The sequence below is a fragment of the Manacus candei genome, unplaced genomic scaffold (genome assembly GCF_025592945.1).
Source record: "Manacus candei isolate 608988 ecotype Guabito, Panama unplaced genomic scaffold, ASM2559294v1 h1tg000024l, whole genome shotgun sequence".
NCBI lineage: Eukaryota > Metazoa > Chordata > Aves > Passeriformes > Pipridae > Manacus > Manacus candei.
Window position 1 is genome coordinate 9,223,730 of NW_026138072.1, and position 27,405 is coordinate 9,251,134.

The window sequence follows — 27,405 nt, forward strand, 5'->3', positions numbered from 1 at the left end:
ATCATTTTGCCACAGCAGTAGCTTCCAGTCTGTGAACACTGTCATATGTGGGCAATAGGAACGCCTGCCTTCGGGGTTAACATTTTAGTAGTTTAAAGATTGATGATCCATATTTATATAGGCAAGGTATCTCATCCTTATATTAAAGCTCATTTTGTAATAGAAATCTTTTTTGAAGTTGTGTGTTTCTGTATGCAAATACAGAAACTCAAAAATACTATTTTTGCATTCACATATTTTCTTAATTTAAACTTCACCATCAGACAGCTGGTGAAAATTATGACCATAGTAGTGTGAGGCAGATGGCAGATTTTTAAAGAGAAGTCTTGTCTGCTTTAGGCACCCAATCGAATTGTTTCTTTTCACATCTGTTCAGCTTTGCAGGACTCCCTTGACAACAATGGGAACATTGGGCATAGTAATATTTTGCATATGCAGGTTGAATACCTCTTATGCCAAATATTCTAAAAATATTTCTTACAGTTATTATTTGTCATAAAAACTATACTTGTGTAATTGTGTGTGTAAACAGCAGTTTCCTCAGGGAAACTGCTATTTAATGTCGTATACAAAACAAAGAAAATGAATGAAAGAATAGCAGGAACTTTTTAAAAAAAGGTGTTTTATCATGAAAAAAAAAGAAATATCCCTATTCCCTATCTAAAATGGATCAAATACTAATCATTGACATAAATATAAATTGTAGTCAAATAAATAGAAGCAGATCCGAACTCAGTATCATGCTATAGAAAACTGAGCAGCGAGACAGCATCTTTGTCTTCTCCTGCCAATAAACTGTTCTTACAATTTTCTGCCTTGAGTGTCTGTGTTTAAAGACATTTTAGGTAACAAGTCTCATTTTGCAGGTCATTCCAAGAAGTAATGTCAGACTGTGAAGTGCTTTGTGTGATTTCCTTTCAGGCCAGCAAAAAGCATTGGGTTAAACAATTCTCCTGAAAAGGCAATAGTAGAGAACAGAGAATATACTTTTAAATTGGGTCAGGAAGTGTAACAGCAATGACAGCAAAATACTACTACTTTAGAAAGTAATAGTTGTCCCCAGTGTAAATCCTTAGAATGGAATATTTAACCAGCAAACTATTATATTTAATACAACTTTTGATCCATTCCTGAAGTTACAACTAGAGAAAACACGTGGTAAAGCCAGTTCTCAATAGAAGAGAACGCAGTCCAACACTTTCCTAGAATATTTGCACCATAAATAATTTTATACTCCTTTACCCAGGGATTTGATAGTAATTAAGTATTTCTTCAAGAAGCACCTGAGATTTTAAGATTTAGGTTCTTAATCAACACTTCTTAATACAACTACTGTGCTGTACTGTACTATTTTTACAGTGCAGGAATGTTTCTGTTGGAATAAGTATCTCAGTTCAAGACAACTATTCAAACTAAACTAAACCTGACTTGGAAAAATCAGATCTGTGATCTCACCTCTGAACTGTCTGCAACATCTGCCACAGATATCCATGTTGGTTCAGAGTATATGCAAATTTAGCAACCAGTGTACCACTATTAAAATTGTGTTTTCTAAGAAATAGAGATAAATACTAATAAATTCTAATGTGAGCCAATGGTACAAGTATGTCTGTAATCCTGACCACTTACCTTATTAACACCACAGACTACTCTTCTTTAGGCTTGAAAAATGAGTTTAATAGACAGAGGAACTAAGAGAACCTACTTAGCTACAGACTGGTATCTTGCGTTTGATTGACTTTGGTGTCTGAAGCAGTATGTTCCCAAAATGAATGTTTTAAATGAAGTTAGGACATCTATAAATATTCTAATCTGTGTGTGTTCTTTGGATGCAAAGTTCACACTAGCTTACTTAATGAAGCTGCAAATGTAATTTTTCTCCTGTACACAGCTGCCTTGCCAGAATTTATAATCAATAAATAGTGTTGCTTTGACTTTCTTTGTCTTTACAGTTTCTTCCTTTAATTGGACAATTACTTACAAAGTCTTTATGAAGAAAAACACACTGTTTCTGTAGTACATTAACATAATCAGACTCAACATAATGAGGTATCTTTGGTGGCACAATATTTAATCTTTTAACCTAAGACCCATTTTTTTTTTCTAGTTGAAGGTCTCTTTCTGATAATGCTAATTGAAAAAGTTTTCTTTAAAGGATATATTTAAACTTTTATTAATGAAACCATTCTTCATATTCAAATTGTAATTTATGGAAAATATTCCAAACAAACCTCTAACCCCCCAAGTTTCCAGAATTGTCAAAAGAGGGTATACTGTTATTTAGAAACATCTAGTTGTTAAAGTTTAATCCTACATCCATGTTAGAAAACTTTTTCTTTTAAATTTAAGTTTTCAGAGAGGGATGCCTGTTTAACTACACCCAAGGACTCGCTTGAACTTTTGTTTTCATTTCAAGGCATGTTTAATAAATCTACCTTCCAGCTGCCTCCTTTAGTCCAGATGATATAGAATAAAATGATTTCTGTATTTAATTCACCTGTAAACTAATTGGGATTTTGTGCAGGTTTTGGTGGGAATAATTTCAACTGACTCATCTTTCTCAATTTAGCATGCAAATGATAGAGCTGATTCAAAGGAAAAGCTAAAAATATATGGCTTGAGGAGCATGGAGACCGAGTTTCAAGAGGTGATCAGCTTAATCTGCAGTGGAGTAACATTCAGAGCATCTGAGTTTTGTGCAATTTTTTTCTGTACTTTGTACCAGTACTTTTTTCTAGGGAAGAATTTTGTCTAGACCTAATTATACCAGGTTCCCACACTGCAGCAAATTAGAAATAAATCTTTTGTGAGTATCCATAATAAATATTATTCGGCAGAAGAGCTGACATCTATAGTTTATGAAAAAGTTCAGTTCCTCAGTTGTTAGGTTTTTTGAAATTATTATATTTAATGCAATCATTCTGCCATTTGGCAGTTGATTGTCTCCTCCTACTTCTTTTTGCTTCAATTCATTTTGTTTAGCCCTTATTGCAAATCTACAGCAAACATATATATTTTACGCTTCCAAATTAATTAGGTTGCTGGGATTTTTGTTGTTTGGTTTTTTGTTTGTTTGTGGTTTTTGTTTGTTGGTTTTTTGTTTGTTTTTTAAAATATATTTCTGTAAAAAATGTTTATTATGTAAGACATGACTAATAAATACCAATATAAAAAATTAATTGATTTCGTAAGATCTTGTTGTTTCAGGCTCTTCCAAGCCTCCTTTACACTCCCTAACCACCTTGTTCACACATGCATATATATTTACTTATGAAGCTTTGTTTGTAAAATTAATTTTGTAGTCTATATAGATTTAACTGTGTGGGTAACTGTTTAGTCTCTAGTGATGTGCCTAAATCACAAGTACCTGTGTAATTTATTTGGTTTTGTTTTTGAAAATTAACCACTGGGTCTGGTTTGGAAATGTGGCATTGTAACTATGATACTGTATTCTGGTATGAGGATTGAAGAGAAAATCATGTGCCAACTTTGTAGGTTGAACAGTTATAACTTTTAGCAGTGTCTCAGAAAGAGGTTGTATGTTATAAGATCAGAAAGAACAAACAGATATCCAAGAATAGTTTTTGATTGCATTGTAAAGCAAAATAGTTTTTTATATGCACAAAAATCTGTCTTTAACATTTTAATTGTGACATTTCACAAGTGCTAGTACTAACTAGCATGTTATAACTAGCATGTTATATTTAATCATTTCCTAAGAGAAGAAGTTGCTTAATGCTATATTGAAGCACTTTTTTTGGTATATTGTTAAGGTATATCACCACTGTTTGTTGTAAACTGTTTATGATGCTTTACTGGGGCTCTCAGATCACTTTTCTAAATTAACTTGAACATTGTTAAATAATCTTAGTAATAATCTTCCCCCTCCACCCCAAAACCTCCTGTGAGATTCCATTATTATAAAATATATGCTATTATAATTTGATGACAAAGAAACTCAACTAACTTAGCAAGAATTGATAAATGGTATTATTAGGGTAATAATATGCAAATCATAAGAAGATACATGTTTTGGTGTTTTTTTTTTTAATGATAAGGTTAAAGTTTGGAAATTCAAACACCCAATAGAGAAACTAGTGTTTTCACATTTTAGTATTTAAATCACACCTCGGGCAGTACATTTTTTTAAATGGTAACAGTTTGCAGGCATCTGTAGGCTTAAATTCTTGCATTTATTCTCATAGGATTAGGTTAAATAGATGGTGAATGAAACAGGTCAGGTAGTAGAAAGTTGCAAACTACTTATTATGGTAGAGAAATAAAAAGATTGTTACATCAGTATGTGTAATTAAAGGGGGGGAAGTAAAAATGGGAAATAGCATTATTTTTTTTTTTTTTGTGGAATGGTGATTATATTTTCAGTGGGAAGAACTGATAAGAAGGATTTCTATGAATCCTTGACGGGATTCGATGGTCAGCTGATTTGATCATTATAGTGCCACTGAACTTATTTAAAGAATATGGGGTTATGGTTCTATTTACTCTTAATTTTCTTGAAGTAGTTAATTAAGAACATGACTCAAATCGGAATGAATCAATTAAAAAACTTCCTATGATTTTGCTAAGCCTTGACAGTTGTCTGTAAGTCAGTCAACGTAACTTGGAGGCAGTATTTAAGACTTTTTATGCTGCATTTGATTGCTTAAAAAACAAATGGATGTAATTCCTTGTCATGCTCACCTTCAGAAAAAAAAATAGTGATGAGAGGGAATTTAAGTCTGTTGCAAGACATATTCCAAAATATATCCCAAAACTGCGTTTAGTGTTGTGCCCTTTTGATTTTTTAAAATTTGCTTTTGGAAGTAGAAATAAAAATCAACCATCAGAACAGTTCTACCCCATGTTAACATATTCCATTGTCTTCTTACTCATGCCTTTCTCTTTGTACTGCCATCCAACACAAATATCTGTCCTGATGAAGTTCCTGTCTCCTCAGATCACAGGTTCACACATGTAGCTTTCTTAGGATACACAGTGTAATGCCTGTACAATTTCTATGCCCTCTACTGGATAGAAGATTCACATTTGTCCTGCGTACATAGTGTATTGTAGTAGCCTTTCCTTCTTTTTATCATTTTGACTTCTTCCTACACCTGTAATGTAAACAATTTAGGTAAAATTAGAATGGGTTTTCACACTAAACCAGAACTTGTTAAGAGTTAAAATAACTCCGTTATTTTTCAGTGTAGAGTAACTTTATTCGATAATATGCTTGCAACCGTTTTTTCACTTCTTCTATTAGTCTAGTAATAGGAACGGCTAAATTAGACTTTGCCGATGCCTGAAACCGATCTTTTTTCTAAGGCAGTGGGCCCCCTCTACTGTTAAACAGGAGTAAATGCTGTTCCATGGCGGTTTTTCTTAAGCTAGAGCAAATACGAGGATGACGACACAGCATGGTTGAAGAAAATGCAGTAATCAAGATCTCTGTTTTTTTGTTTGTTTGTTTGTTTGTTTTTGTTTGTTATTTGTTTGGTTTTTTGTTTTGTTTGGTTTTTGGGGTTTTTTTTGTTTTGTTTTTTGTTATTTGTTTTTTGTTACGCAACATGGGATTATACATAAAGATGAGGCATGGTATTTTCATTTTATGCATGTGATCACAATCTGTAGAGTTTCAGGGAAAATTAAAGGAAGCTTACAGGACTTGGTTACTACTTGTCAGTTCTATAAACTCCCATGTTGTGGCTGTAGAACTTTAGACCAATATTATTTTTCATCTGTACCTCCAACTGTGGGATATCATTGAGGCTTCAGAAACTTTTTTTTTTGGTATAGAAATCTTATTTTGATGTCAAAATACTATTTTGAATAATATTCTTTCTACGATAAAAATTAACTTTTTAAAAATAAATTTGATTGTAGCACAGAGTGTCAGAGAGCCATGTTTTTACATGGATGTCTTAAAAAATATCTGATTTTATTTTCTGGTACTGGTAAAGAAAAGAGACACATCAAGTACAAATTACTTACCTAATTACTGATGAATGATCTACAGAAATTACACTGTCAAATATGACTTTCTCTGGAACTGTTTCAGTTGTTTTAAGAGTAGTATCTTGATGGTTTGTTGGGGTTCTTTTTTAATTAGTGAGAACATTAAAAGTTCTTTCATAGGTACTAGTAAAAGGATTTCTTAAGACATGATTTAGCACCATAAAGGCAGTTTCTTATCTCTGCATGAATTTTCATATCTAGTAAAGGCAGCCTAGCTACATGAATTTAGAAGTCCTTTGAAAGACTCTGATTTTATTTAAAAAAAAATAGAAAGGTATTTGTGAAAGGCAGTCTTGGTGATATGCAAAGACAAAGATTTCTCTTACCTATTTGTTGGCTCTTTCAAGTATGAAAATATTGGAACATCCTGATAAAAGGTGAGGAAAGAATTTTTGCTGTAGTATGTGCCCCATTAATAGAAGAAGGAAATGTAATTTTCTTAACTGTAGCCTGCAACAAACTAGCTGAATATCTGGTCCCTTTAAAACAGGAGAATGGGATTTGGATTACTATACACTTACTACAGTTAAAAATAGGAAGTACGTAAGAATCTGAAGCAATGTTTTAAGAAGTACATTCAAGAGACTTTTATACAATATTTCTGTATTTTTAATGCAGCCCTCCATAAATACTTTTAAAGGTCAGACTTCTGCTGTGCAGTGTACTTAGGATGGCAATTCTGGGAGAGGAAAACAAATTTTTAAAATGCTTTATCTTCAATTGGTACTTTGAAAACAATAAAGCATTGGTCATTAGGAGTCTCTAAGAGCCTCTGGATTTCCTTAAGGATGATTACATTACTATTATTTTTTAACCCAACAAGCATGTTTAATGGAAGTGGAGACAGAAGTGTTCTTTCCATTGACATAACTTCATTTCATATACACACAGGTCCAGATTTATTATAAAGCTACTGACAGTCCATTCAGAATTGAGGATGACTAAAAACCAGCATCTTTATAAGAAACGTGATTTGCAATAACTGCTACTGGGGAGTCATCACTATAAATTTTCATAATTTCATTATCATTTTCCAAAAATCTGTATATTCCTTTTACTCTCTCTTTCTTTCCTGGTACTTCAGCATATCTTGTTGTCCACTCTTGCAATAAAATTTTTTGTCAAAACTACACTTTGAAAAGTCTTCTCTAGCTTTAAAGCATGTTTCTAAATTCCTTACTCTCACTTTCTTCCACAAGCAGACCTTATGCTTATTCTGATGTCTTCAGTTATCTATTGTTTTCTTTTGGCCAGCTCATTTTTTCCCTGCTGTAATACGCTGAACATGTCCATTCCTGTTATTCAACCTACGTTTTTCCTTTTTACCCTAACTATATTATTGAATACAATTGCTCACCCTCTTTTTCCCACTCCACATGAAGTTAAAACTCAAATTGCTCATCCTCAGATCTCTGCATTTTCCATTTCAGAAATTCTTTTCTGCTCACTTTTCCCTCTTACATGTCATCATGGCTTTTAACTGTTAAATGGCTGAGCACTGTATGTCTCCAGTTGTTTGTGGAGACAGCAATGGTTCATCAAGCATAGAATTTCTTTTCTGACTTGCTTATTTTCTCAATAAGCAAGTTTTTAAGAGTAAGTCTTTAAGAAAAAGTGTAAGAACAGCATAAGCATATATAATGAGCCTACTTAAGACTTTCCTGTCTCCCAGCCAATTTCATCTGCAAGTCTTTCTATGCAGGATGTGGGTCCTATTGACTTAACAACATGAAATGGATTTCTTTTCCATGAACTTGCCTAGTGCGTCCTTCAAGTTAGAAACTTTTTGTTATCTATAGCTGTTTTTCACAGAGTTCCACAGTTCAACTATTTTGTACATAAGAAACTAAATTGTTCATCTTTGAACTTCATCCCCAGTAGCTTCACATCATGTCCATTTCTCAAATCAGAAATACATATAACACATCCTTATACATAATCTTGTAGATGGGTTTGTCTTTCCTGTATTTGCTTGCATTCTGGTTCTCTTATGTATTTGCTGTGTGGTATCATGGGCTTAACCTAATTATGAAAACCTGTGTTAATTTAAAAAAAGCATTTCCTGGTCCACAATAATGAGTGATAGGACAGCATGCAGACTGATAGAGTTGCATAGGTCAGAAAAGACTTTCTGAGACCTCTAGCCAGCCCCCTGCTAGAGCATGTTGCTCAGGGAATGTCCAGTTGAGTTTTGAATATCCCCACGGATATACAGCCTCTCTGGGCAACACGTTCCAGTGTTCGACCATCCCCATGGGAATTTTTTTTTTTGGGTATCCAATAAGAATATAACATGTTCCAACTTGTATCTACTGCCACTTGTCCTACATCTGTGCAGCTCTGCTATGAGTCTCACTCCATCTTCTCTACACCTTCCTGTAGACAGTAGTGAGATGTCTACTTAGTATTCTCTCCTTAAGGATAAACAAACCCACTTTTTTTAGCCTCATCTTTGTAGGCCTTCTCTGTACTTGCTCCAGTATGTCAGTGTCTTTCTTTCACTTAGAAGCCCAAAAGTAAACATGGTATTCTCTATGTGGTCTTAAAACAGAGAAAATCACTTCTCTCAAACTGCTGAGAGCATTTTGTTAATACAGTCCAGTATGTGGTCTTCATTGCTACAAGGGCGCACTGTGGAAACTTATTAGCTTACTAATGAGTTTCTGTCCACCAGGAGCCCCTGGTCTTTTCTGGGAAGCTGTTTTGTAACTAGACAGAAAAATGCCTGTGCCACCGCATGGGGTTATCCACACTTAGCACTTACCATTGTTGAACTCACTGACACTCCTGTGCATCAATTTTTCCCGCCTGTTTCTGTCCAAAATAGCATCCTTCCCTTCCAGTCATCAACCGCCCCCAGTCTGCAGCCCTCTCTCTCCTGCAGATGCAGAAAACTAAGATTTAGTGGTAAATTGGAGATAGACATTAAAAATAGAAATTCAGATTTGTCAGTGCTCAAGACTAAGTGTGTCTGAACAAAGAAAGAAATCTTTTATTAATGGTTAAAAACTACTAGTGATTTCACTACTAAAGAATAGTCAAAACTGTGATGGTAAATGCCACCGAATAGCAACAAAGTGCAAAAGAGTACCTTCTTGCTAAGGTCAGTGCAAACCAAGAGTGAAAAATGGTGAAATAGACGTTGGTAATGAGCATTAGGGAGTTTTCAGGCACCTTAGTTGTTCACCCTCTCTGGATTCCTATGTGCCCTACATGCTTGATTGAGTTGCTTCTGCAGTGGCTTGTGTTTGCCATACAGTATTTATTTACAGTGCTCTCAGAGGAGTTCATCTAGAAGCAGATTTTACAGTTTCAGTCTAGTGCCTGCCACTTTGCCTCTTGCATAGTTGACCTGTCATTCCTCCAATCCTCCAGTCACTTTAACACCCTGTGTACAAGAAATTACACCCTTGGTGCTTTCAATTTCATCAGTTTAAAAAAATGAAGTTCTGTGAACTGATTAGCCTCCTGTGAGGAAAAACACTGTCAGTTGAACACATTCTGTGCTTCCCTGTATAGCTGATATGACAGGGCACAACATGTTTAACTCTGCTTGAAATGTACAAATTTTGCCCCTTCAGGTGGAAAGTACCCATCAAACCTTTTTTGATGACCAGTGATTATAAGCAGATGCGGTTCAACTGAGATGAAGGTGTCACTGGTTGCATTAGAGAGGTACTTGAATAAATTGCATTTGATTAAGGCTCTGCACTTTCCTTGAATTTGGGATGACTTTGCCAAGTCTTGTGTCTATTTTTATTCTCTTCCAGAATTTCACTTTATCCAGTAAACGCAGGATTTTCTTCCATGTCACTCTTCTTCAAGATACATTCAGCAAAACCTGCCATTTATAATTTCTGCTTTCCTTCCTCCATTTTAAACCCTGGATCACATTTTTAATCAAGTCCAGCCTTTCTCTTGTTTGAGACTGTAGGACTTGCAGCTGTGCCTCCCCTCATCTGTACTGCAGGTTATAATTTCTAGTTATGTTCAGTAGGCAAAAATTAAGAGGGGAAATGGCAGCTGCAGCATGGAAAATTGGAATAGCACTGTTGTGGTTTAACCACAGCTGGCAACTAAGCACCCCACAGTCTTTCACTCACTCCCCTGCCCCATCAGCGGGAGGGAGGGGAGAATTGGAAGAGTAAAGGTGGGAAAATTCGTGAGTTTAATGGCACAGAAAAGGAAGTAACTAATAATGACTATAAGAATAATGATGAAAGAATTAGAATACTCAAAACAAGTGATGCTCAGTGCAATTCCTCACCGCTTGCCTACCAGTGCTCAGCCACTTTCCAAGCAGTGGCCTCCAGCCAGCTTTCCTGCTAGTTTATATACTAAGCATGGTGTCATACGGTATGACTCTTTGGCCACTTTGGGTCAGCTGACCTGGTTGCATTCCCTGATGACTTCTTGTGTGTCTCCAGACTTCTTGTTGGCTGTGCATGAGAAGCTGGAAAGTCTTTGACTTAGAATAAACACTACTTTGCAACTATTAAAATCATCAGTATGCGAGCAACATTATTCTCATATTGAATACAAAACACAACACTGTACAGCTACTAGGAAGAAAATTAACTCTATCCCAGCCAAAACCAGGACAGCATTTGCCCCTTATTGTATACCATGCACATCACGTTGAGGTACTACGCTTTCCAAATAATCACCTTTCCTGTCTTCTAATAGATACACACAGATATCATTCCCTTAGTCAATGAAAGCAATATAACCTCAAGAAGAATTCAGCTTTTTCTCAGTGGATTCTTTTGCCTTTGGTTTTAGAGTCACAGAATCACAGAATCACAGAACAGGTAAGGTTGGAAAGTACCACAGTGAATCATTTGGTCCAACCTCTCTGCTCAAGCAGACCTCATTGCACAGGATTATGTCTGGTTCTTGAATATCTCCAGTGAGGGAGACTCCAGAACCTCTCTGGTCAATCTGTTACAGTATGTGGTCACCCACACAGTAAAGAAGTTTTTCCTCATATTCAGGTGGAACTGCCTGTGCATCAATTTCTGCCCATTGCCTCTTATTCTATTGCTTGGCACCATTAAGAAGAGCCTGGTTCCATCCTCTTGACATCCTCCCTTCAGATGTTTGTGTACCTTGATGAGGTCCTTCTGAGTGGTCTCTGCTCAAGGCTGAACAGGCTCAGCTCCATCAGACTTTCCTCCTAGGAGAGATGCTCCTGTTCTTTAATCATCTTTGTCACTCTGCTGAACCCATTCCTGGAGCCCCATGTCTCTCTTGCCTGAGGAGCCCAGAACTGGACACAGCACTGCAGGTGAGGCCTCACTAGGGCTGACTAGAGGGGCAGAATCAGCTCCCTTCACCTGCTGGTAATGCTTTTCCTAATGGACCCCAGGATACCACTGGCCTTCTTGGCCACAAGGACACACTGCTGGCTCACAGACAACTTGTTGTCCACCAGGACCCCCAGATCATTCTGCACAGAGCTGTGCTTTCCAGTTGATCAACCCCCAGCCTGTACTCATGCATGGGGTTATTCTTCCGCAGGCGCAGGACATGCACCTGCCGTTGTTACATTTCAGATGTTTCTTCTCTGCCCATCTCCCCAACCTGTTGAGGTCCCACTGAAGGGCTGCACAGCAATCCAGGATATCAGCCATTCCTCCCAACTTTGTGTCATCAGTGAACTTGCTGAAGAGACATCTGCCCCTTCATCCGAGTTATTAATTGATAAGTTAGACTTAATTAGATTCAATTAGACTTAGATTCAGTACTGGAATCGGTACTGCATCTTGGGGGACACCACTAGTAAGAGGCCTCCAACTTGACCCTGTGCCACTGATTACGACCCTCTGGGATCTACCATTCAGCCAGTTCTCAATTCACCTCACTGTCCACTCATCCAATCCACACTTCGTGAGTTTGCCTATGAGGATGTTGTGAGAGACTGTGTTGAAAGCCTTGCTGAAGTTGAGGTAGGCAATATACACTGCTCTCCCCTCATCCATCCAAGTAGTTGTTTCATCATAAAAAGCAATCAAGTTGATCAATCATGATTTATCTCTAGTGACTCCATGCTGAGTACTCCTGATCACCTTCTTGTCATCCATGTGGATAGAGATGACCTCCAGAATGAGGTGCTCCATCCCCTTCCCAGGGACTGAGGTGAGGCTGACTGCCTGGTAGTCCCTTGGGTCCTCCTTGCCCTTTTTAAAGATTGGGACGATATTTGCTTTCTTCCACTCTTCAGGCACCTCTTCTGATCACCATGACCTTTCAAAGGTGATTGTGGGCAGCTTAACTATGATGTGCACTTGTGATCCTCAGCACTTGTGGATGGCCCATCATGGCCCATGGACTTGTGGTTAGCAAGTTTGCTCAGGTGTTCTCTGACCTAATACTCCTCAAACAAGGGAAAGTCTTTCTTCCAACATTCCTTTACCCTGGACTCGTGGGTCAGGAAGACCCTGGTCAATACCTGAGGACTGGTATTGTCAGTGGAGATTGATGCAAAGAAGGTGTTCTGTAACTCTGCTTTCCTTGCATCCTGTTACCAGGCCCTTCCAGAGACCTCTGGGACTGCTTATACTTTGTTGTGGAGCTTCTCCAGTAGGTGTCAGGGTAATTAAAGTCCCTCACAAGAACTGTGACTTAGCAGCTGCTTCTATCCACCTGTAGAAGGCCTCATCTACTTCCTTCTCCTGATCAGGTGGCCTGTAGCAAACACTCATAACAGTTTCACCCTTACTAGTCTGCCCTTTTATCCTAACCCATAAGTTCTTGACTCACTCATCATCCACCTCAAGACAGAGCTTGATATATTCCAAGTGTTGTCTCACACAGATGGCAACTTCACCACTGCATCTTCCTTGTCTGTCTTTCCTAAGCAGTGTGTAGTCCCTTTCTTTCATTATCCTAGTCCTAGAGATTGTTCCTGTTCCCATTTGAAGTCAATGGACATAGACTCAGACAAAACCTCTCTATAGTAATAGTTTTGGCCAGTTTATAAGGTGATCTTAAAGGTCCGCTAATTATGTTTGCTTCCTAAATATAATAGTTTTCTTTACCTTACAGACTGTTGCAGTCCTTTAGAGTATCTGAGAGCAGCCACTACTCACTTTCAGAATTAAACATATTTTTTTCTTCTGTAATTACATTTAACATACAATATAATTCTGTAAATTATTTGGGATGTCTCTAGTTATACACACTAAAAAAATTACCTTTGTTTCCATTGTTGTTTAAGAGTTATCTTTTTCTACTGTGCATCTTGCTTTAGTTTGATGCAAAAAGAGATCTCCTTTTATACAAAAAATGTATAAGCCAAATGCAACCAAAAGGAGTTTAAAAGGTTTTTTTCCATGTACATTCAGAAGAAAGTAACAGTATTTAAGACTGCAAGGCGGAATTCTGCAAGATAGAATTAAATTTCCATTTATATCCACAAAATATTTCCTGAAACCATTTAAGTCCTACTTAAGATGGAGAAAGGCATACTATAGAATTGGCAAACATGGAAATACCTACAGTTGATTCCAGAAAGATTTATGAAAATTGTACTTTCTGGAGGAACTCCATAAAGGAAAAAAAGTTAAAGTATCACAATCACAAGCTTTTCCATGCAGGGAAGGAACTTTTTTGCCCAAAAACTTGTTCAGTGTGTCAATTCTTAATAACATTGTTGAAAAAAATCCTTTGTGTTGTTTAAGTTCCAATTCTTAAAAATCTGTAAAGTGACCAGTTTATCACCTATCAAAAAGATACAGAAATTACTCTAAGTGAATTGTGTGATGGTTATTTTTTAAAGTCTTATTTTATTTTTGACTGAAAATTTTAGGAAGTTCAAACTTCTAAAAACCAATTTACAATAACAAGTTTGAATTGAAACATTTAGGAGTTAATCAGTCTAAACTCTGAAGCATCCTGTGGTATTATAGCCTTTTAAGTAGCTATGATTTCTCTTTTAATATACTTATTTTTTGCCATTAAGTAGTAGCTCATGTCCAAACAATGAATTATGTAATCTTACTGTAGACTTTCAGACTTATTTTTCTTGGTTTTTAACCTCTCTCAGTTTTATAAATATTTCTTTGAGTTCCTCTCAGATTTTAATGCATGGTCAAAATAACAAATTACTTGAAATATAACAGATGGTCTAGATTCCTTATTAAGTAAACTTTCTGTGCATGTGTCTGACCTCACAGACATGTACTTGTTTATTTGTACATTACACTCTGGCTTAACCTCCATGCTTAGAGGGCCTGGGTTAAGTCTAGTTTGGCAAAGCATATTGCCCCTGTTAGACTGAGAAATAAACTCTAAAATTTAGGAATTTGGAATGTCAATGTACTGAGTCTGATATTCTGAAAAGTTTTTATTAGGAACTCCTCAAGAATAGAAGTGCTCTAGAATTTTAAGTGACAGGAAATATTGTGGGTTTAGTGGTAAAAATACCAGACCAACTTTGTGTATTCTGTTCCTCTTCTTAAAATATCCTTCTAAATATATATCTATTTGATTATGATTTGGAAAGTTGACCTGATTGGGTCTTTTAATACCATTTTAGGTACATTTGTTTTGTTAGGATATTATTATAAATGTACTTAGATCAACTACACAGATTGAATACAGCAGCCTAAAATTTCCTTGGAATATTTAGAGGTGCACGTGTTTCCCATACCTTTGTCTGTTAGAGAGGTGGATGCCTGACACTTATATGCTAATTGCAACTAATCCCCTTTTTAGTCACTTGTTGGCAGTTCTGTGGTACCTATGGTCTTCTCAGCAGGCCACGCACATAACTGCTACAAAAACAGCCTGATGAGCACTACCCTTCACTTGGCAAATCTGTGAATATCATCCCAGCTCTTTGAGAATGTAACAATAGGCAGATATTGATCTTTGCTGACACATAACATTTTACTGAGACTTTCAATCCCCTGTTAATTTCTTCTTTCATCCTCTTCTTTCTCACTACTATGCTCTTGAATTCATGCATTAACCCCTCCTTCCAAATAAGAATCATATTGTCATCTAGGATTCTTATTTTCTACTTTATCTAGAATGAGAATTCTCCCCAGTCACTATTCTGTGATTTGCTCAAGGAAATTAAACCATGGTGTATGCAGTCATTCTTCAAAATCACCTCTGACCTTTTCTTCTTTTCTCTACTTCTGCACAACTCTCAGGTGCTCTAGTACCTCAGAATGGTCTGACCTTACAGCTGGTCCTGCTTTGAGCAGGAGAGTGGACTTGATCACCTGAGGTCATTACCAACTTGAATTCTTCTATGATCCTGTGATACTGATCTGTTTGCTTTCAAAGATGTACAGAGGGTTGTTTTTCACTTGCATTCCTGTGTGTCTGGAATTCTCTACTTGGTTCCAAGTAAGATATTTTAATGACTTTTTTTTTCATATTTTATCTAAAAAGAGGTCTTTTGCTCCTTTTGAGTAAGCAAGAATCTGAGAGTGACAGCATTTATGCTATAATAAGAAAAACTCTGTTCAAGGTAATTTAAAATAGACACAATCACATAATACATTTTTTATGTTTATTCGTAGTTATAATATTAAAGTAACTCTATCATACTCTGTGTTCAAAGTAGTTTTAACAATGAAATTACTTTTAAATCCTTGTTTAGTCTTCTATGTGAGATCAAATACTTGTTTAATCTTGCACAGTATTCCCTGCAGAACCAATTAACTTACTCTCTTCTGTATGCTGCAGCTCAGAAAAGGTCTATAATTAACAGAAAAGGACTTTAAGCCTGCATTTTAAAAGTGTAATTATCATAAGGTACATATTTCATAAGAAAGTTTATTAAAAGTACAAGAATTGAACACTTGAACTTCATTTTTTAGTATCTTTAAGCTGTCACTGGAGGAGAATAAAAGCTATTGGCCCTTTTAGTTTTTTTTTAAATATTGAATCTCTCTTATTAGAATATTCTAGTGAGCTTATAATGATTTAGTTATGTGTATAGCAAGTAGAAGTAAGTCTGATCTTTATAGAACTTCTACTGTGAGCTGTGACTATGCAAAACCTGCAAAATTAGATCTAATTGTTAATGCCTTAAAATAGGACATACAACATGTACGTGCTTAAAGTACTATCAGTATTAATTTTTGGAAATTAGATATGTATCAGATTTTAAATATCCTTATTTCAAAAGAAGCAGTAAATATTTCTTTTGATGGAATTTCATAGACTACTTTCAGTGATTTCATTTGTCTTCCTTCGCTAGGGAAATGAAGTCTAGGGAACTAGACTAGAGAAGAGCCTAGAAAATGAACTCATTAACTCATTAGAAAAAAAAAATTAAAAATACCTTTTTTTGTTATTTTGATTAAAATCCCTAGAGCAGTTTTTGGAATTTTACCCTATGCTTTCTTAATGTGTGTGAAAAACACATACCATGATTTTTACCTGAAGAAGTTTTTCAAAGGAATAGCTGACAATGTTTTTCAGTTTTGATAATAATTTTGGTGATCTTTGTAGGAAATTGAGATATATTTTTATTAAAACATAGTCCAGTAGGGCTGTTCCTTAATTAATATTTATAGGAAAAAAAATTGTACATTGTTGTCTTTTTTTTCAGCATGTGGATAGACACATTAAATTGCAAATGCTAATTTTTCCTCGTGGAATAGTTTTCCTTCAAGGCTTTATTCTAGCCCCTCGGTAGACTACCTCATGCAACTGCCATTTCTCTGCTTTGTCTTCTCCTGATTCCTGACTCCTAAGATAAGCATTTTCTCTAACTCACATAGTGGTTATTTGATATTGCTGGAAGTTAGATCTCTTTATTACAGTGAAGACTGTTCATGTTTCTAGTCTATAATAAAATCAGTCCACAGGCCTTCATTTAACTTTATGAGCATGCTTGAGAGTATTCATAGCATATGTTTTTTCTTTTGAGGGGGAGGGGAAGAGGGGCAGGCATATGTCAAGATAATGTGTCTGGGGACATGGACCATCTACATTGAGAAATTTAACCTGTTAACTCAGTAAAGAAAAGCATTTCAGTTAGCTATTCATGCCAGTGGTGCTACTTTATAATGACTGGGTTCACTTTTCCTGTTAAAAGGTTTATCTTCATGTTCTATATACATTACATATTACCTCTTTGAAAGTGTAGCAGACCCACTCAATACCTGTAACGCAAGGTGTCAAGCTAATGGCCCTTGTTAACTTAATTCTAATATGTTTAAGAACAAGAGCAATAAAACTGCAGATCTGTGGACTAATGTTTTCCTCTTCCATAATAACCTTTGAAGCATAGTGCAACTTCAAACATGATCCCAGGGCCACTATAATAAATGTTAATGGTCTTACTGATGTCATTATTTGTTGATCTCCAACAGGTCAGTTTGACTAGTTTTATAAAGTCACTGCAGCTATTTGAAGGCCATGCTTTGGAACAGACATCAGATGGCAGTATTTCACAGCATAAAAGAATATAGCTCTAGTTATACAGTCTGTATTATTTGAAAAAAATTTATTTGATTATTATGGAATTGCTACTGTTTTTTAATAAATAAAAAAGAATAATAGATTAATATAGTTTAATACAGTATACTTTTATTTTGTCTGGGTTGAAGCCCAGTGTGTACCACTCTTCCAATCAGAAAAGGCGTGGAAGCAGTTGTTGTGTTAGTTATGTATTAGTTATGGTTTAATCAAATTATTTTTATGCCTGTGAATTAACACTTCATTTCCAGTTTAAATTTAACTTTTAATAAAACATAGCTTAAAATTTTGGTTTTGTAGTTTTAATAATATCTGGGCTTTATTCTATATTTGATCATTGTTAATTTTTACATCATATAAAATTTTTAATATAAAATTTTAGAAAAATACACAAAAACATAATGCACAGTGATTTCTGCATTCTATGGTGCTGTTCAATGTTGAGCTAAATTTGTAAGAACTTTATCATCACATTTCCCATATGACGCAGTACAGTTAAAGCTTGTCTACATAATGGGGCTGACACCTGATAGCAGTGTCATTCTTAATGTAAGTTGACCTTTCTGTTGCTGTTCTACTCTACTCCTGTCAGTATCACGATGTTCTCTTTATAATCCTCATCAGGAATTGTGGCTTCAGTGCTAAGTACAAAGTTGATTCCTCTCCATTGTGACAGAAGGCTGCTTTTGCAGTATTTCTGATTTTGCTGCAAGACAGAAAACACTATTTGCCTTTCACACCTGGTCATACAATTGCAGTCAAACACCCTTCACCCTAATGAAAGCCAGGATACTGTGTGCTTCAAAAGGAAATTGTTGTTCACAAAGGAAAACTGGATTCTAAGACGAAGTGAAGAGGAAAAATATGTTGCAACAATGAAAATTATATGAAACCAATGTTCTGATACTTTTTAGTATCTCTCCCAAAATGTTGATTCTTTTTTCCTGTAGGATGAATAGGAAGTATGGTTATAACTGAAAAGATTGTTATTGTTGTTATTGCTGTAAGTCAAAACTTTAAGCAAATATTAACCTACCACCAGTCGTTACAGTTCTTTGTCCACTATGAGTGAGTTATCAAGACAGTTGAACATGTTTATAAAATTTTTGTCTTTCAGGGTAGATGAAGTGAGTTAATTAAAAATGAAAAAAAAATGTAAAGTTCAGGTTTGATTGACAAATGTGTCAATTGCACAATGCCATGAAAATAAATATATTTTAAAAGTGAAATTAGATAGCTGTATGCATTGATCAAATAAATGCAAGTAGTTTTGCCTTTTTATCTTTTGGAAGTTCTCTTTGAATATCTTTTGATAGTTTATCTCCCCACCAACTGTGAATAGAAAAGAGGTATTTCCTTAGTTCAAGTAGTGGTCACAATATGATGAAATACTAAAATAAGAACATCTCCTCAAACAGATACTAGTAGCTGCATAGTCTCATTTCAGTTTATGTGCATGCATATCTTAAATGTTTGGATTGTTTTCCTGGAAAATACAAGGTAGCATGTATTAGACTTTCTTTAAAGCACTTAAAAACTGGTTGCAATAAACTGACTTGGGAGCAGGGAGGAGAAGGAAAAACTAAACCCTTTTACACTATTTAATTGTAGCATTTCCTAGTTAGCTTAAGAGGAAAAAGTTTGGAATCCTGAATTTTTCATGGGGACTACAAAAATAAATAGATCTTCAGAAAAATAGAAGAGGTTATTCAGCAGTCCCTCTTCCTCTCCACCTCCCTGAAGGCTCAGGAATAAGCAATGGAAAGAATAACCAAACAAAAGGAGCACACATCTGATGTTTAAGCCCTCCTCCAGCACTTTTAATGTACATAACCAGAAGTCATTCAAGCAGCTGCAGCACATTAGTTACGATAGTTTAACAGGCAGCTTTATAGCTCTGATAAAGGCTGTGCTAAAGCAATTTCCTCCTCCCGTGCTCACTTGCTATGATAGCTAATAACTGATCTTTGGCAGAAGGACTGTGAGAGGAGTGGTAATGTTTAATCGGTTTCTGTGGAGGAGTTAGCTTTCTTTTTCCTTTGTAGATCATTATCTATAAGAGAGACGTTGAGGGCAGGCAACACCATGTTGAGAACAGAATAGGCTGAACTGGAGCGGAATCTCTGAACAGTTCTTGGGAACTGATTTAGAAAGGAAACATTTTAAGCATTAAACAAACATTTGATTGTATTAGACTTTAATAACAAACTTACTTAGGAAACATGGCTCAGCAGACAAGTCTGGACAATTTGCCTGTTCCTGAAGTAGATAATACACATTGTCAAAATCCATGGTTAAATGAAGATCTTGTGAAGACCCTGAGGGAAAACCTGTTGCAACATGAAAAGTCCAGGACAACTCAAAAATCTTTACCTGCTTCTCCCCGACTGTGTCCAGTTATTTCTCCTCGAAATTCTCCAAGAATTTTGCGCAGGATGTTTTTAAATAGCAACATACCAAAACAGCGGCGTTTCACTGTGGCACATACCTGGTAAGCATTGAGGGGGTTATGAAATTTCAGATTAACTTTTTTTTATGGAACATTTGTCTCCTTGATGTCAGTGCTTCTGTTTCTTGGTTTGATCTCTGCATTAATCCCTCTGGTTGAAAGAGATAGTTCTAATTCATTACTCAATTGCAGACCTGAAGTTTAAAATAGTAGTTTATGTAAAGTAAGAAAACATGTACTTCCTTGTAAAAAAGTTACCAAATTTCTCTGATTTCTTAGGTAATAATTGCTTTCTGCCTCCTTACCTCAAAATAGAGTGTTTATCTCATTCTGTGCTGTTTAGGTTGGAGTGAGTTGGCAATTTTTTTCTTTAATGTATCATTTAAACATGTTTTATTTATTTATTGACAATTTCTAACCCTCTGCCCCTAAGCAGAATAAATCAGTTTATATATTTTTTAACAGTGCTCAAATTAAGAAAGATGTGATAAAGAAGAATGATGAGTATAGATATTGTATGTGAAACAGTATTTTTATTAAAGCAGTTGCTAGATTAAACAGAGGAAAGATGGTAAGGGAACTCTTTGTTAAATAATTCAGTAGTACTAATATTTTGGTAACTCGATCATTTCTTAGACATGTGTTTGTGATCAAATCTATAAAAAACATTCATTTTTTTGCATTGGGTTTCTGTAAAGCAGCAGTATTATTTAATTACTTACTTTATTCTTTTTAAAAATGTTCCATATGAGATTATTGTAACTCAATAATACATTCCTGCTTTCTTTGGTGGTCATGAGATCTTGATGTTTCTGGACTTTTTCTTTTGAGATTTTTTCCTTCCATTATTTTTCAAATAAAAATGTAATTTAAAGAAAGAAGGGCAATGAAATACGCTCAAAAAAAATAAGCCATGCATTCTAAGCAGCAAATGAATATACTGTTCAAGTTTGTCTTCATTTGTCTGAAATTATATCCACACTATTGCTATGTGATTGGTATGTGTATTGCACATTGTATACATGTGTGCCTAAATCTTTACTTTATATAGGTAAAGTACTTCCTTCATCAAACATTTCTACTATTGAGAAAGATAAGAAAAAAATACATATGCCTTTATACTTTAAAAAATATTTGTTTTGAAACCAATGTACCTGGTCAGATATTACATGTGTAAAATAGAAAAATGAATGGAATTAGGATATTCCATGTTTCTTTAATGATTATGCATAAATCCTAACAATATTAAGTATCTTTAACTGCTGGTTTGTGTTAAATAGTTTATAAAACATTCTATACATAAGAATGTGCAAGATAAAAAAGTCATTCAGGCTGACATATTTTACAATGTAAGACAAAAATAAATAAGAACTTATGAAAGTTTACAGAGGGAAATTGTCATATGTAGGCAGTTGAATGCGACAGAGAAAGAGAGAGTATTAAAAGTGACAGATATGAAGCGAACAAATATATTTGGGCAACATGACTAAGGCTTGCATAGTGTTAAAATGTGGAATTTTGTTTAAATGCACTTCTTCTAGTGAACTTTGGAAAGTTTTGAGTTTGGGTAGAGTGACTTTTTTGCCAAGATTTGGAGATAGGAAACACTTGGGGTTTTTCTAAATATGTGAAATACTAGACCTGCAAAACACTTCATCGTTATTTTCCAATGATTTATAAAATGGGCTTATCATAGCAGTGATTTTTTTTTTCTGGCAAGTAGAGAAGTAGACAGTCAAGCAGCGAGTTGCAATGAATTACCTGAGAACCCGCAAAAAAAATGTATTTCTGGAGGGCAAAGCAGTAATACACATGATCAGACTTACAGGCATATGAAGGGCCTACAAAATTAATTTGTTGCTAAATCCCATCAAGTCTGTAGCTATTGATATGTCCTAGCTTTGTTATCTGTTTAGAAAACTGAAATGCTGCGTGATAGACATGGGGTTTCTGTATGCTTTGGCTACACAGGCAGCATAGTGGTTTTAATTCCATATGCATATAATCTATTTTAGGCAGCCCATAGGAAAATGGTGCATTTGCAAATGGAGTAGTTGTAGCCATACTCCAAAATGTACTATGGAGGATCCATTCTGGGTTTAGTTTGGCCCACCATAGTTATGATCTTCACTGTCTATTTTTCTTGTATTTCTAATGTAATCTGTTTTGTAATTTAAGAACACTTGTTGAATTCATGTATGAGTCTTTCTTGTTTAGTCCATTGTTCACACAGGCATAAAAAATTTTAATAACATGACCTTATTCAAGCCACCAATAAGTTGTTAAGCCATTCTGACTTCACAAAATGACAATAGTTTTATAAATTTATTATTTTCTCATGTTTTTCTCATGATTAGAAGCTTCTGTGTATATAGGTATCAAAGGAAATAAATGTATAACAATAAAGATACTGCTGTGTATTACATAATGCCAAACATAGTTACCACAGATCCAGTGCAGCAAAAAACCTCATTTAGATCGTACCTAACTCCCTGATTTCAGGGTTCTGAAACAGCATTCAGATACAGTAAAGAAGTAAGGGGGAGATTAATGAACTGTTCTGGCAATTTCATTCTGCCCCTTTTTTATTGTAATATCCATAGCTCTCCTTCTGTAATGGCCTGGGTTGTAGAACTTTTGACACCAAAATGCGTTTTCTGTATCATGCTTTCACATGAACAATTGGGTTATCATTTTTAGTCATTTTATGAGTCCTTCTCTACTTCCTTTTCTTCTTTATCCTTCCCCAGCTGTAACCCTGAATTCATTCAAGCACTTGAAAGATAAGCTACTACTTCTTGGATTTTAGAGAGGAGAAAATACGTCATTAAGAGTTGAAATTGAAGAGGTTAAGGGGTAGAGGTACATAAGGTCTTCATTTTTGCTGGAGAATTTCTGAATATCTTACAGCTTATATCAGAGAGTGTTACAGTTAGTACTGTCTAAAACCATGAAATTAAAACTAATTATTTTGATCTTTTACCCTGGATTCCTCTCAGTCTGTAAAAACTATTGGTCTACAGTCTATAGGAAACAATCATAGTTACTGAAAAGAAAGCATTTGAAAGTTTTGTGGCCAGAAATGCAAATAAACTCTACCCAAAACCAATCCCATTTCCACAGAAATCTGCATTACATTGTATTACTGTAAAGGTATTCATAATGTTTTATAATCTCACCAATATAATGACACAGCAACATATATTACAGTTGGAAATGGAAAAGATCAGTTAAGTTCTCTGGTATGTGCAAATTCAGTTTCTGGAATTGTCTTGGGTTGCACTTCATAAGCCTTTTCTAAGCTGCCTATTACCCCAGTGCATTTTGGCAGGAGACATCTCCAGAATGGGATCACTTGTGTGAAATTTGTGAGAAGAGAAGGCCTTTGGATCCAGGGAAAGAACTGTCAGTTCCCAGCTGTGTTGACAGCTAGTGTGCGTGATCTCTCAAACATACACTGTCTGAAGGTCTGTGGAAGGATGTTTAGAGACTTTAAATCATACACTTTTAATTAAGTCATGTGGGAAGTCAGTTTTCCTTTATTATCCATGAAAAACTCCTTTCTGTACGAAAGGGAAGAAAAGCAAGAAGCATAAATATTTGGAGCAGGATCAGTGGAACATGATTAAATTGTATCTATTTAATTGGAAGGAAGAAGTCATGGCATACATGTGCTTGATTTTTTTGATCTTTTTTTCTTGCCTTAATATTTCTTAGTGAACATAAAATGATCAAACAGTTGTTTTTTCTGCATTGTATATAACCTTGGAGAGTAGATTTGCTGCCTTTATGATTTATTTGTGTGTGTGTTCAGATACAGCACACAGTGATAGAAGACTTTTTAAAAAATTATATAAAATGGGTTTGTTATTCATGGGTCCATCATGAGTGTTCCCCTTTGATATCTGTCTGATATCTGTCCCCTCTCCAGCTCTTCCAGGGTCCATTTAGCACTTTCCACCATTTAGGGGGGTTTATGCTTGTGCTCTTTAGACTTTTTTTTAAAAAACATGTACCCCTAAACCTAACCATTTAATAGAATCAGTGACTGTAAAAATACAAGTATGTGCTCAGTTACACAGAGTACTTTCATCTGAATTTAGCCAGCCCTTGTCCCCACCCATAGTAAACATTTTACATTGACTTTGGCATTCAGATATGAAAATGATAGATGCCTTAGAAATAGTTTAGATAGATATGGGCAAGGTGTGCCATTTTAAGTTTCAGGAATGCAACTGACATAAGCGCACCGATAAAGTCAGGTTTGTCTTTATTTTTATTGCATAATATTTTTTCATGCACTTTTACTGCTAATTGCAAAAAAAATTGCAAAAACCAACAAAACCTCAAGTATTAGTTATAGGTAGATTGCAGAAGAGCAATATTTAACTTGTGATTCTACATTGCCTGGTTCAGTACATATATTCTGAACTACGAAACTAGAATGAAGATATATCACACTGAATCTATATATTTTTTCTCACTACAGTTTTCTTCCAATTTTCAAAATAAATTTTCCTGGAAGATTTTAATGCCTATGTTTTCCTCTTCTTCACTACTCAGTACTTTTCAGGGAACTAAAATAATTACAACTTGTGTATGATAAGAATTTCAAAAGGAAGATCCATTAAAGCAGATAACTATCTGAGGAAGTTATATAACCAGTTCAGGAAGCCAAATGGATCCTGGGCTGCATCAAAAGCAGCATGGTCATCAGGTCAAGGGAGATGATTCTGTCCTTGTACTCGACACTGTTGAGATCACAGCTGGATTACTGTGTACAGCTCTGGGGTCCTCAGCACAGGAAAGACATGGACCTGTTGGAGCAGGTCTGGAGAATGGCCAAAAAAATGGTCAGAGAGATGGAACAGCCTGAGAGGAAAGGCTTAGAGAGTTGGGGTTCAACATCAAGTTGATGCTTAACATAAGTTAATGATGTTACATCAAGTTACATTGAATAAGATAACAAGGGAAAGTACTGGATTCTGCACCTGGGACAGGGTAACTCTGATTGTGTGTATAGACTGGGGAATGAGAGGCTGAAGGCCATCTCTGTGGAAAGGGACCTGGGGGTCCTGGTGGATGGCAAGTTGAATATGAGTCAGCAATCCCCTGGCAGCCAGGAGGGCCAACTGGATTCTGGGGGGGCATCAGGCAAAGCATTGCCAGCCAGTCGAGGGAGGTGATTGTCCCACTCTGCTCTGCACTGGTGCAGCCTCACCTTGCATACTTTGTGAGGTTTTGGGAACCACAATATTTAAAAGACGTTAAGCTATTAGAGAGTGTCCAAAGGAGGGCCACGGGTATGGTGAATGGTCTGGAGTGGAAGTCCTATGAGGAACAACTGAGGGCACTTGGTGTGTTCAGCCTGGAGAAAAGGAGACTAAGGGGAGACCTCATTGTGGTCTTCAACATCCTTGTGAGGGGAAGCAGAGGGGTAGGTACCATTCTCTTCACTCTTGTGAGCAGTGACAGGACTTGAGGAAACAGCATGAAGCTGAGTCAGAGTAGGTTTATGTTGGATATCAGGAAAAGGTTCTTCACCCAGAGGCTGACTGAACACTGGAACAGGCTTCCCAGGAAAGTGGTCACATCACCAAGCCTGACAGAGTTCAAGAAGTGTTTGGACAATGCTCTCAGGCACATGGTGTGATTCTTGAGGTGTTCTGCACAGGGCCATGAGTTGGACTTGAGGACCCTTTCGATCCCTTCCAACTCAGCATATTCTATGACTATGAAAATAAGATGCACATTTGCTTGTGACCTTGATTTTTCTATTCAGTTAAGAAAATATCCAAGTTTCCTCTACCAATTCCTTCTTTTTCTCAGGTAAGCTTTATTCACACTTTCTAAATCAGACAACCAAATATCACATAAACTTTTAGTTAAGGTAACAACTGGCATACTACAGTGGACTCTTTTCTATTGTTTTTCACACTTTTTAGAATGGGTTATCATACTCCTTTTCTGGAACACTATGTGATCCTCTTCACATAAAATGTAAAGATATTCATAACAGATGCATAAATAATTCTCAGGAAATAATTTAATTCACAGTATTGTCACAGAGACATACCACAATGTGTAAGATAACTCAATCCACATACCCACTCTTTTCTTGAAATTCTATAATATAAAGAGAGGCGTGTTTGTGTGGATGCTTGTGTACAAATAGGCAACAGGCTTGCAAAGACAGTATGATTGTTTGATGGGATCTGTGCAGACATATGCATAGGTTAGTGGGGCAGAGACAAGGAATAAGCTAGGGGAACAGGATGCTGTCTGGTATTTACAGAACGGTTTGCAATAAGCTGAGGATGCTGCACAATGGTGTTAATTACTCACAAGTTAATTTACCACAGAGAAATAATACTACTTCTGCACAGCTCGAAACTGAAGAGAGGCAGATGAGAAAAAAGTTAATCTTCCGATGAAGAAGGAAGAGGTGGAGATGCATTTTCTCAAATGAGAACTGTGTTAGAGCAGAGCTCCTAGAATGAGATAGGAAATCCAAAACCACTTCAGAAAGATGAGCGAACAGTCAGACTAAATCCTAAGTTTTTATTGTACAGGGACAAGTAACTGAGTAAGGAAGAACAAGTGAAGGAGAAAAAATGATAAATTTGTCTGGCTAGGTTTGCTAGTACAGGAATTATCTTTTGTAGCAATACCTATTTCATCTCTCCTTTTTTTCCAAAATAAAATATATCTCAGCCATCCCCACTGAGTCATTCTCTCTCATGGATGACCTGTTCATCTTGTAAATTTGGTATTTCTTCATAAGTTTTAGTTACTGAGGTGTTTTACCTGGATCATACTATTTTCTTACTTATTGTCTTCAATGGCATGTCCTGTGCTGGATGGAATTTTGGAGAAATTCTAAATAATTCGGCAGAAGTGAAACAGACCTTTTATTATACCTTTCCCTAATTGTATCACAAGTTATATGTGACTGCAAATGTCTTAACTAGTGTACTCTTTGGGTATGATAAAATACCTGTTTTCTAGAAGGTTTTGTTTTTTTGTTCTTTTGAGAATGTGCAAAGTTTTTCAGTAGTTTTTGCTACATGGTTCTATTAGCTTGCTGTGTAATATCTTGCAAAGCCAGTTAGACTCAAACAGTCTTCCCCATTGCTTCTTGTTTGATCATTCTGGCTGCATTTTGCAGTCTTGTTGTCTTCACTTTCACTTCACATGAATATATTAGTATTTCAGGTATGGTTTCCTAAAACAGGTTATTTGTTCTTTACCCATTTTCATGCAATCCTGTCTATTTTTTCTGCGGTTTGATGAATTTTCAAAGTTATATAAAAGCTGAAATTTGTATCAAATGTTAGCTGTTTCCTCCATTTGAATCTCAGGAGTCCTCTATATGTTGGCCTTTAAGATTTCATAGGTTCCATATACATAACCTTAAAGTTTCCAGTGTGTTTATTTCCCTTTCTGTTTTCTTATAGCAACTAATATCTCCTATTAGATGGCTTTGGTATGGGAAT

At 35.8% G+C, this 27,405-nt stretch overlaps 1 protein-coding gene across 2 annotated transcripts in view; it reads left to right on the top strand.

Moving 5' to 3' along the window:
* Positions 1-27,405, top strand: part of PDE4D (phosphodiesterase 4D) — a 386,722-nt gene that overhangs the window by 20,776 nt on the left and 338,541 nt on the right. The window contains exon 1 of one of the 2 annotated variants that reach the window (XM_051788282.1): positions 19,509-19,951. The exons of the other annotated variant lie outside the window; for it this stretch is intronic. Coding sequence (XP_051644242.1) covers positions 19,683-19,951 — 269 coding nt within the window. The 5' untranslated portion in view covers positions 19,509-19,682. Of the gene's footprint in view, positions 1-19,508; positions 19,952-27,405 lie in introns of those variants that run through there. 2 annotated transcript variants of the gene reach the window in all.